Source organism: Mesoplodon bidens (assembly GCF_964165515.1).
Source record: "Mesoplodon bidens genome assembly, chromosome: 3".
In the NCBI taxonomy this organism is placed as follows: domain Eukaryota; kingdom Metazoa; phylum Chordata; class Mammalia; order Artiodactyla; family Ziphiidae; genus Mesoplodon; species Mesoplodon bidens.
Window position 1 is genome coordinate 7,089,793 of NC_138178.1, and position 12,551 is coordinate 7,102,343.

The window sequence follows — 12,551 nt, forward strand, 5'->3', positions numbered from 1 at the left end:
TTCTTTTGGGTTGTAGTAGATACTTTAACTCGATTGAGGGATTCTTGTGCAATATAGCCATGTTCCTCCCAAAGAAGGAGAGGACTTCACCTGTGGAAGGTGCAGCCAACTCTAGCGCCTTTTGTCTTGGGCCGGTTGTGTGTTTACCAAATGCATGTGATCAGCGGCTGCAGGAATTGATGTCTTTTTTCTGGTGACAGACCAGAATCAACTAATTTCTGACTCAGGCAGAATTTCATACGGAGAAAAGTGGAGGTGAAGGCAACCAGGTGTTGGAGATGTCAGGGTCGTCATTCCGGGGCTTCACCACCTGGTAGAGGGCCTGGAAGGCACGGTCTCCCTTCTGCCTAAGCTGTAGTTGCAGACAGTGGGGCTCGAACTAATGAACTCACTGCCTATCTGTGAGGTCAAGGACAGAGGGGGGAACGTAGATCAGAACAGAGATAAATAAAAAGCACAGGTGACATAATGAAGGAGGGTCCACGTGTCCTGGGGAAGAAGGACCAGGCCCCCTCAAGTTGGGGTGACAGAATTGAAGGTAAGTGTATGGAGACACGTGCACTGAAATGGAGATGCAGGAAACTGCTCTGAGGGGTCACACCATGATGATGACCACCGTAATTTACTGATCAGCTAGAAATAATTTCTGCTAGTGGCCGAGACCCAGAGCCACTGAGAGGGACAGAGTCATGTAGCGGCACAAGTGGCCATGAGAAATAAAGAGGCACAAGAGAGGCACAGTGCACAGCAAGGCAAGACACCATTGATTCTCAGCATCCTCCCTGCCGATTGTCAGATACTTTGCCGTATGCGAGTTGAAATAAGAACTGGAGGCGTGCCTCCTTTTTTCACTAGGGGCAAATGCTGTTCTACTTTGGTCTCCCCAGATTTAAGTTTCTTGAGCCTAAACCTGTCTAGCTTGTGGGTAAGGAAAGTGCCCCCTTACACATAGTTGCCTAGCATAGAATGAAGAATAAGGAATTTTAGTAGCTGTCGTAGGTTTATTCAGGATGATTAGAGTTAGAGGTACTGAAAGTTATTTTTTTTTTTTTTTTTTTTTTTTTTTTTTTGCGGTAGGCGGGCCTCTCACTGCTGTGGCCTCTCCCCCTGCAGAGCACAGGCTCCGGACGCGCAGGCTCAGCAGCCATGGCTCACGGGCCCAGCCGCTCTGCGGCATGTGGGATCTTCCCAGACCGGGGCACGAACCCGTGTCCCCTGCATCGGCAGGCGGACTCTCAACCACTGCGCCACCAGGGAAGCCCTGAAAGTTATTTTTGACTTGACTTTATCCACCAGCCTCCATATTTTTGTACAAGCATCCATCAACTCATAGGTAACAAAGTTTTGACAAGTTGGTGATAAATCGCTGGTCGGGCATTGGTGGTGAAACCAGGCTTTGGCATCTTGGTTGTGGCTGCCCTGGTTTCCTTGGTGGAGCAGCCCTCTTCCGGCCGTGTTGCTATGGTGATTTGCCTGTTCTCTCCCCTGATAAGTTGAAGTTTATAAGGTGCTGTCACATATATTGTTCAGTATATTCTTCCAACCACCTTTGGAAGTCAGTATTCTTATACCCATCGTACAGATGCAAAGACTGAGGCTTGTGAAGGTTGATGCTTAGACCAGGGCCTGTCACTAGTAGGTGGAGGACTTGGCAGGCAGGCCCTAGACGTCCGTGTTTCTCCCGTGAGGTCCCTTTGCCACCACCCTCACCTCTTAACACAACTGCCTTGGGGGCACCAAGGCCCAGTCCAAGCAGACGTCTCACTGTGCCGTCGTTAGAGACCAGGTTGAGGCAGGAAGGGATGAGTGTCAAGGTCCAAACACCTCTCATTGGTGTGTTCCAGCCTCCCTTCCTCCTTTTAAGTCATAGGGAAGGAAAGAAAAGAGTAAATTAATAAAAAAAAAAAGAGAGAAGATAGAAGAGATGCAAGTAGAGACACTGGAAAATTGGAAGGTGCTTCCAGCAGCCACCGTGGTGTCAGCTCCTGAGTTAGAAGCTGGACGAGGCATATACCAGACGACCTCCTTCTCTCCCGAGGGCCCAGGTGGATGATGCCCCCGCTGGCAACTCCATCATTTAAGAACATTTTTGTACCTTGAAGCGTAAAGACAAGAACCTTACTGAATACAGCTTTTGCTCTTTGATTCTATCTCATTTTCTGATTTGCCAGGCCCGTTTCTGCTTACCGTGCCGGCTTTACATCTTTGCTGTGGACATCTGACTATAAAAGTCAACACTGATTGCAGCCAGCATTATACCAGACAGTTAACATCCATTATCTCATTTATTATCTACACCGATCAGAGAGGGCGGGTCATTGTCCCCAATCACAGAAGAGGACATTGAGACACCAGATTGATTTGCCCAGAGTCTTACAATCAGGACAGAACCATCCCCGGGGCCCATGCCATTAGCTACTGTTACCTGCGAGACTAAGGTTTTCCCAAGAGGAACACAGTTTCCTACCCTTTCAGTGTTGGTTTGTTTTTAATTTGGTGTTGAGAATTTCCAAACCACGTTGCAGGTTTTTTTTTTTTTTTTTTTTTTTGGTCGGTGCTCTAGCAGGAGTCAGGTTAATCTCCCAGTGTCTTTACATTGTGTTGCAAGAACTTTACGCCTAGGAAGACATGCTAAGACTCAGGTGTTCTCGATTTAGTAACTGTCGATTTTTTTAGTGTTTAATGTCCTACTGCTCCTTCTTAAATCAAATAAATAATCATAATCATTGCTGACATCTCTACTATGGAATCTTAGCTCCAAATCAGTTCACACCACATAGTTTGACAGAGAACGGCACTGCTTCTGTTTTTCAATAGGGCTCTGAGCTTTGTTTCCTTATGTACTTACAAGCAGATTTTACACAGATTTCAGTGCATAGAGACCAACAAGTAATGCATATTAGTTGGATGGTGGGAAAGTATCTGATTCAGAAATAGAGTCTGTTTATGTAAGTTAAGATTTTCTCAGTTACTGGAAGTTTTTTCTGCTTTTCATTGAAATCTCAGAAAACATTGCCACTTGATTCTTTCAGATTATGCCAAAGCTGAAATTTTTATCTAGGTATAACATTTCCCCCACCTCTTCCTGAAGACAACAGCTATTATATAAAATATAATTCTTTTTTTTTTTTTGGCCATGCTGCGCAGCTTGCAGGATCTCAATTCCCTGACCAGGGATCGAACCTGGGCCACAGTAGTGAAAGCCCGGAATCCTAACCACTAGGCCACCAGGGAACTCCCTAAAATATAATTTTATATTTTAAAATTTATTTCGTGCTTCTGTAGATTTCTTGGAGAGGATGTGACTTTCTGATGTTAGAAAGAAACAAGTTTAGGCTCTGAGACACATAAGCCATTGTTAATCAGCAAAAGTAAATATTCTTCCCCTGTTTCTGGGACCTTAGATGTTTTTATAGCTGGATATAGTCTGATGTTCTCTCCTGCTTTGATGCTCCTATAAAAACTTGTTTGAAGTGCTTGGAAATTACCAAGTTTATGTGTTTTCTCCCTGCCGGTTTGCCAAACAATACTGTTTTTGTTTTGTTTTGTTTTGTTTTTTTGCGGTATGTGGGCCTCTCACTGTCGTGGCCTCTCCCGTCGCGGAGCACAGGCTCCGGACGCGCAGGCTCAGCGGCCATGGCTCACGGGCCCAGCTGCTCCGCGGCATGTGGGCTCTTCCCGGACCGGGGCACGAACCCGTGTCCCCTGCATCGGCAGGTGAACTCTCAACCACTGCGCCACCAGGGAAGCCCAACAATACTGTTTTCACTGAGTCTTCCTTATCTAAATTCTACTACCCATTTTTCTGACCTTCAGAGACCTGAGGTAGCAGTTCTCAAAGTGTGGTCCAGGGATCCCTGGAAGTTCCCAGAAGCCTTTGGGGGGCCTGTGAAGTCAGTGTTTTATAATAACACAAAAGTATAATTTGCATCTTTCATTTCATTGTCTTACAAGCGTGCTGTGCAGTCTTCCAGAGGCTCTATGGAATGTGAGCTTATATATTCTTTTTTTAAAATTTCTAATTTAGTTTCTAATATGATAAATACGGATAAATATAACCCACGTAGGCAAAGCTCTTTGGGCGTACTGAATAATTTTTAAGAGCATAACCAAGTCCCAGAACACAATATTTGAGAACTGCTGCTTTAAGGGTGTCTTCTGGGCAAAAAGGAAGTTGATTTTAGTGATTACACAACATGAAAATTCAGTGAATAAGAACTGTGCTGCAGAAGCATATTTTGCTCCAAAAAGGAGTTGGCAAGCTTCAGTCTTCATTTCTGAATGTTCTCTATGAACAGAGAAGATGTATCCTGTTGCTTTCATTAGTTAATCTGATGGCTTGATATTATTGATTCTTACTGAACCAGTAACAAGAGAAAGAGCAATCTGATGTTGAGAAAGGCTGTTTAAAATGTATCAAGGTCATCCTCATGGTGAAAAATAATCTTTTCAAATGACTGCAGTATACATTTGGTATGGCTTTGGCCTTCCTACCAGCATTTAGAAATGTATATTTATTTCATGTAACACCATTTAGCAATCACATAGGTTCCCTCTTCCCATGAATTGCAGTGTAGAAATGCTCTGAATAACTAAAATTGGCTTAGGGAAACAAAGCAAAATACAGTTTCACTCCTGGCTTGTACTTGAATGCCAGGCTGTAGAAATGTCACCTCTTCAGAGCTGACAGTGACTTTTTTCCGTGTCTGCAGCCTTCGCCTCACCTTATTGGGTAAATGATTGTGCTAAAAACCTAGGAATTCATTCATTCATTCCACACCTATTCAGGCCATTATTAACCAAGGGTTAAGCCTTGGGTGGAACCTGGGGCCTGGAGATTTCAGGTCCTTTGGCTTTGAGATCCACAGAAATACTAAAAGTATGAGTTCTCTATTAAATGTCAAGGACTTAAATTCTCTCAGTTTAGAATATTAAACTATTTTAGCTGCATTGCTGCGTCTTTGTAGATTCCATAAATCCTGAGTGGCACATAGTACATACTCAGCTAAGGACTGCTGGGTCTGTAAACACAAAGCCCATCTCCTCCCAAAGTGAATCAGTAATCAATCTGCGGTTCTTGTCACAGAATATTAGAAACCTCAGCACAACTACTAACATCCATCAGAGCCGACACTCAAGATGAAAACCCATTTTCCACCTTGGTCTTCTCCCCTACCACTAGTCTGAGGGCATGCAGGAATTGTGATGATCTAATTTTAAAGGCAGTGTTTAATTTTAAAGTACTTAGATAAAACAACAAGGTCCTAATGTATAGCACAGGGAACTATATTCAATATCCTGTGATAAACCATAATGGAAAATAATATAAAAAAAGAATGTATAGGTATGTATAACGGAGTCACTTTGCTGTACAACAGAGATTGGCACATTATAAATCAACTATACTTCAATTTAAAAAAATCTAAAAGTACTTAGTGGTAATTTAGGACAGAAAAGATAGAATAGCACTATTTATATACAAGTTATTTGTCACTTAAAATTTATCCAGTATTTCTTCAAGAAAAAAAATATCGAGTTAACTGGAAAAATACAGCTGTATTTGTAAGTATTAAGTTTTTTTCTTTGTACAAACAAGCAAATGTAGTGACCTTTCTCACTTCTGTTGTCAAGTGTCCTGGTGTCTGTACACTTCCTATAGTTGCTGTCTGGAGCTCTTTTAAGGATAAGACTTGAACAGATCCAAATAGGGACTTGTCCTGACCTTGAGGGTTTGTTATTCCCATGGCCTAATGTAAAAATTTTGATGTTCTGGAATGATGGATTCAGATGCGTATTCTGATCACCTTTTAATCCATAGATGGCATGAGAGACCAGGGCCACTACTTGGCAACCAGCCATTCATTCTTGGCAATTAAAATGCTTCCCTTCCCATACTGACCGATATGATTTTTACTTTTCTTTCCTTTTTATCGCTCACGAGAACAGAAGAGCTACATTTTTTCCACGGGCTATCGGACAAAAAGTTTCTCAGCCGTTTTCAACTGTGTTTTCAAAATGTCAGACGTGGCGGTCTTAAAAGCGTGATCCTCCAGAACACATGCTGAGATTGTTCTGCCCTGTTGTGTAGGCTGTTAAAGTTCTTGGCACGGGGATATAGATGAACTTGTAGTGTTCCCGTTGGTTTTGTCTGGGTCATAGGCAATACTGACCAAAGACCTGGTACACAAAGATAGGATAGAACATGTCGTGTAGCTTATATTCTAAACTAGTGGTTCTCAAGCTTTATGTGTATACGAATCACCAGGGGATCTTGTGAAACTGCACATCCTGACTTGGTAGGTCTGCGGCGGGCCCAAGATTCTGCAGTTCTGACAAGCTCCCATGGGATGCTAATATTGCTGGTCTGGGGATCATGCTTTGGCGCCAAGTTTGTTTACTCCTCTTATTTAAACCTTCCAACTGTTTTTTTTTAATAAATTTATTTATTTTATTTTTTTGGCTGTGTTGGGTCTTCATTGCTGCAAGTGAGCTTTCTCTAGTTGCGGCGAGCAAGGGCTACTCTTCGATGCTGTGCGCGGGCTTCTCATTGCGGTGGCTTCTCTTGTTGCAGAGCACAGGCTGTAGGCACGTGGGCTTCAGTAGTTGCGGCGCACAGGCTCAGTAGTTGCGTCTCGCGGGCTCTAAAGCACAGGCTCAGTAGTTGTGGCACACGGGCTTAGTTGCTCTGCCGCATGTGGGATATTCCTGCACCAGGGCTTGAACCCATGTCCCCTGCATTGGCAGGCGGATTCTTAACTACTGTGCCACCAGGGAAGCCCCTCCCAACTGGTTTTCTTTTCACTCCAACAGGTTACAAAAACTTCAGGCTTGAGACCAATGGAACCAAGAGATATCAAAGCTGTTCAAGAACTAACCAACAGTTACCTGAAGCAGTTTCATCTAGCCCCGGTGATGGATGAAGAGGAAGTAGCCCACTGGTTCCTCCCCCAAGAGCACATCATTGACACTTTTGTAGTGGAGGTAAAGAGAAGGTGATAAGATAGTACAGAGAAGTATGAGAACACTGTGCAACTGAGTCCATTTTCCAGAAGGATCATAGAGTGTCCATTCCCTTCCTGCCCACATGACTCACTGCTTCTGAACCAGCTTCCTGCTCACCCTTTCAGAACCAGCTGTTCTTACAGCTTCCATTCCTAGCAGAAGAGCACACTTATACTACTTAATCATGGGGAATCAGGGTTCTGATCTGCTCTGTTGTTGTCTGTGTGATTAATTGCTTTTCTTAGTTTTGAAAAGGCCAGTTTGGATGATCTCATCTGAGAGGGATGTGTCCCAAAGTTTAATATTGTTTTGCTTTTGCAAAACTGGTTGGAACTGAACTGCCTTTGTTCAAGATGGCATAATTCAACCACTTCACTCAACCCTTGTCTTCTTGATTTGTAAACGGTTTTTTTTGGTTTTCTTTTTGGTTTTTGGCCACGCTGTGCAGCTTGCAGGATCTCAGTTCCCCGACCAGGGATAGAACCTGGGCCCCTGGAAGTGAGAGCGCCAGGTCCTAAACACTGGACCACCAGGGAATTCCCTGTAAAAGTTTTCTATAGCCTGAATACTGATACTTTGTATTGTGGTCCATTTCTGGGTTCTCTATTCTGTTCCATTGATCTCTGTGTCTATTTCCCCACCAATACCACATTGTCTTAATTACTGTAACTGTATAGTAAGCCTTGATACCAGGTAGAGTGATTCCTCCCACTTTATTCTTCTTTGTCAAGATTATTTTAGCTAATCTAGTTCCTTTGCCTTTGCATATAAATTTTAGAATAAGCTTGTCATTATCTACAAAAGACCTTGCTGGGATTTTGATAAGAATTACATTAACTCTGTAGATTAATTTAGGGAGAATTAACAAGTCTTCCAATCCATGAACATGGTATGTCTCCATTTATTTAGGTCTTCTAAAATTTATTTTATCAGCATTCTGTAATTTTCAGCATCCAGATCCTGTATATATTTTTTAAAGTGTTTACCTAAATACTTCATTTCCTTGGAGTGATTATAAATGGTATTGTGTTTTTAATTTTGGTTTCCACATGTTCATTTTTAGTATGTAGAAATGTAATTGGTTTTTCTTTGTTGCTCTTGTATCCTGCAGGCTTGCTGAAATCACTTATTAGTTCCAGGAATTTACTTGGATATTTCTTGGGATTTCCACATAGACAATTGTGTCATCTACAAATAGGGTCAGTTTTATTTCTTCCCTTCCCATGCGTATGCCTTTTCTTCCTTTCTCTTGCCTTATTGCAGGGGCTAGATATTCCAGTACTTTATTGAATAAGAGTGGTAAAGATCAACATCCTTGCCTTGTTCCTGATATTAGGGGAAAAGCATTCAGTCTTACCCCATGAATCTTATTCCGTGATGTTAGCTGTAGGTTTTTCATGGAAGCTCCTTACTGATTTGAGAAAATTCCCAACTTGTTGCGAGTTCTTATTATAAATGGGTGTTGGATTTTGTCCAGTGCTTTTTCTGCTTCAATTCATACAATCATGATTTTTCTTCTTCAGTCTGTTCATTTATTGATTTTCAAATGTTTGACCACCCTTAGCATACCTAGAAAAATTATCCACTTGGTTATGGTATATAATTTTTATACATTATTGGATTTGGAGTGCTGATATTTTGTTGAGTATTTGCTGAGTTCATGAGAGATATTGGTCTGCAGTTTCTTTTTTTGTACTATCTTTGTTTGGTTTTGGTATCAAGATACTACTGGCCTCATAAGATGAGTTGGGGAGTATGACCTCCTCTTCTGTTTTCTAGAAGAAATTATATAGGATTGGTGTCAATTCCTTAAATGTTTGCTAGAATTCTCCAGTTGAAACCATCTGACCTTAGAGAATTCTTTTGTGTTGAAATAATGAATTCACTTTATTTTATGATTATAGGACTGTTCATCTTGTTTGAGTTTTAATACAGTTTAGAAGAATTGGTCTGCTTCTTCTAAATTGTCAAATTTGTAAGAATAAAGTTGTTCATAGTATTCCCTTTTAATGGCTACAGAATCTGTAGTCCTAGCCCTTATTTAATTCTGGTAGTTCTGTCAGTTAATGAGAGGGGTGTGGAATTCCCCAACTATAACTCTGGATTTGTCTTTTTCCCCTTCAGTTCTGTCAGTTTTTCTTGATGTCTCTGGAGGGTCTTGTTTGGTACTTATACATGTTGGACCTGCATGAGTTTCTAGTGGATTGATCATTTTATCATCATGTAATACCCCTCTTTGTCTTCAGTAGTTCTCTTTGCTCTGAAGTCTACTTCCTTGTATATTAATACAGGCAGACCTCGTTTTATTGCACGTCGCTTTATTGTACTAAGCAGATACTGCATTTTTTACAAATCGAAAGTTTGTGGTAACCCTGTGTCCAGCAAGTCTGTTGGTGCCATTTTTTCCAACAGCGTTTGCTCACTTTGTTTCTCTGTGTCACATTTTGGTAATTCTTGGAATATTTCAAACTTTTTCATTATGGTTAAATTTGTTATGGTGATCTTTGATGTTACTACTTCTACTCGCTGAAAGTTCAAATGACGGTTAGCATTTTTTAGCAATAAAGTGTTTTTATATTAAGGTATGTACATTGTTTTCTAGGCATAATGCTATTGCATACTTAACAGACTACAGTATAGTGTGAACAACAGTTACATATAAACTGGGAAAACAAAAAATTTCGTGTGACTCACTTTATTGCAATATTCGCTTTATTGAGGGGTCTGGAACCCAACCCACAGTATCTCTGAGGTATATGTGTATAGCCACTCCTACTTTTTTAAAATTCATGTTTGCATGGTATATCTGTTTCAGTCCTTCTACTTTCAACCCATCTCTGTCATTGAATTTGAAGTGAATTTCTTATAAACAGTATATATTTGGGCCATGTTTCCTTATCCACTCTGCCAGAATCTTTTGATTGGTGTTTTTTGACCATTTACATTTGATGATTATTGATATGTTAGAGCTTAAGTCTTCTATATTATAATACATGTTTTCTGTTTGTTTCTTCTGGTTTCTGTCCCTCTGTTGCTGTTTCCTTGCCTTCCTGTTCCTTGAACATTTTTGGATGTCTCGATTTATTTATAGTGCATTTGAGTATATCTGTGTAGGTCTCATGATGGTTGCTCTGGGTATTACAATATACAGATGTGACTTATCACAGTCTTCTGGTATCCATGTTTTACCACTTCAAGTGACTTTACTTCTCTTTACTTTTTCATCATTTTTTCACATCTTTATTAGACTATAATTGCTTTACAATGTTGTGTTAGTTTCTGCTGTATGGTCTCATTGTTCAAATATCACTGTCTTGAGTATCAGGTGGTGTCATAATTTTTGTTTCAATCATCGAGTCATTTATAAAACTCATGAGAAGAAGCATAGCTCAAAGTATGTACCCAGATTTCTCTTCCTTCTTCCTTCCTTCCTTTCTGATGCTCCATGATGCTTTCTTTTATGATTTCCTTTCTATTTGAAGAATGTACTTCAGCCAGTCTTAAAGGTATGTTGGCTAGCAACAAACGCTTTTAGTTTTCATTTGTCTGAGAATGTCCTTATTTCCCCTTCTTTCCTGAAGAAAGTTTTGCTAGATACAGAATTCATGGTGGACGGTTCTTTTCTTTCAGCTCTTGTGCCACTTGCTTCTGGCCTCTGTGGTTTCAGGTGAGCAGTCTGCTGTCATTTGAATTAGTATTTCCCCGTAGGTAATGTGTTGTTTCTCTGTGGCTACTTTTGAGATCTCTCTCTGTCTTTAGTTTTTGGAAATTTCATTATGATGTGTCTTGGTGTGGATTTCTTTGGGTTTATCCTGTTAGAGTTCACATGGCTTCTTGAATCTACTATGTCCGTTTTGCCAAATTTGGGAAGTTTTCGGCCACTGTCTCTTTCAGCCCCACATTCTCTTCTTTCCCTTTGGGATTCCAATGATATGAATGGGGAATATTTTGTTACTGCCCCACAGATCCCTGAGGATTAATTCTTTTTTTTTTTCAGTCTGTTTTCTCTCTGTTGTTTCAGATTGGGTAAATTCAAGTTCAGTGATTCTATCCTCTGTCATCTCCACTCTACTATTGAGCCCATCCAGTGATTTTTTTTCCCTCTAATTTCTGCTGTGGTGTTTTTCAAGTTGAAAATCCTTAATAAAGCTGAAAATTTAGGTCTTTAAGTCATCTCTCACTTTTGCTTAACATCTTTAATTTCATAGTGTCTGAAAAAAAAGTTTTAATGAATCAGAAGCACTCAAAAACCAGATAATACATCCTCTGGAATTTTCTGCTAAAACAAATATTAGCAATGGCATATGTGGTCTAGCCTCCGCAGCCATATACTTCAAATATATCATGGTTTGAATTATATGCAGACTTGCATAGGTCACTGCAGGTAATAGAAACAATGCAAACAATACTGGCTAATTTCTTGTATTGAAAGTGTACCAGTGATGACAAAACAAACACCATCTTTTGCATCCCTTTTGATTTTTGATAGCTTCAGATTTTCTCAGTTATTCACACACATATATTTTGGTGCAGTACCAATGCCTTTTTACAAGCTTCTAAAAAAACAGCTTCCAAATCCTATCCAACTTCACTTTAAGCTGATACAAGTCCTGCCTTGTGCCAAGAAGATTATTATATAGTATCCTTTCATTGGAAAAGGTAGCCTTCTAATCCTTGGTGCTCTTATTCCTGCAAAACAATGAATTTACTTTTATCACTGTCCCATAAGTCTAGAGAGACTCATTAGTCAACCAGAGAGCATTCCTTTTAGAACATTCTACTTCTTAAGAACTTGATGCCAGTTGCTGATGAGCACTTAGGCTGAGGCACAGCTCCATGCTCTTCCTTGGCCTCTGCCCAGCATATGGTAAGGGGCTCCACATCAGACTTGGAGAGCGGAGCATGAGCTGTTTGTTGCTTTTCATTCTAACGGAAAGCTGTGGTGCAAGTCAGAGATCAAGACGTAAGCTGAGATGCCTGGATGAAACTTGTTCAAGGAGATGTTTACCTGACATTGCCTTTGTTCTTTAGAACTCCAGTGGTAAACTAACTGACTTCCTGAGCTTCTACACGCTCCCCTCCACAGTCATGCATCACCCCGCCCACAAGAGCCTCAAAGCCGCCTACTCCTTCTACAATATCCACACAGAGACGCCGCTGCTGGACCTCATGAACGATGCGCTCATCATCGCCAAGCTGGTACGTGACTCACTCCTTGTCATCCCGTGTGTGTCTCCAAATATGTATATCGGAGTATATAAAACATCTCGTATTTTCTTCCACACGGTGGGGGGATTTGTTTGAGATACTTCTTACTGTTGACAGTCAAAGGAAGAATTTTGATAAGAGGTTTTTTTTTTTAATTTAGTGGCTATTTTCATCATTAATTCTGTTGTAACTTAACCAAAAAGACATTTTGTACAAAAAGACATTTTGTACAAATTAGAAACTTGTAACCCTTATATAAAGATACACGAAATTCATAATATAAGGAATATAAGAAAAATAAAGTGATCCCATGATACAGGCGTACCTTGGAGATATTGTGG

General features: G+C 40.6%; 1 protein-coding gene across 2 annotated transcripts in view; it reads left to right on the top strand.

Moving 5' to 3' along the window:
* NMT2 (N-myristoyltransferase 2) overlaps positions 1-12,551 on the top strand; it is a 59,905-nt gene that overhangs the window by 42,228 nt on the left and 5,126 nt on the right. Inside the window, exons 9-10 of one of the 2 annotated variants that reach the window (XM_081230090.1) lie at positions 6,811-6,981; positions 12,034-12,201. In XM_081230090.1, coding sequence (XP_081086216.1) covers positions 6,811-6,981; positions 12,034-12,201 — 339 coding nt within the window. The remainder of the gene's footprint in view (positions 1-6,810; positions 6,982-12,033; positions 12,202-12,551) is intronic. The other variant, XM_081230091.1, reaches the window with a different exon arrangement.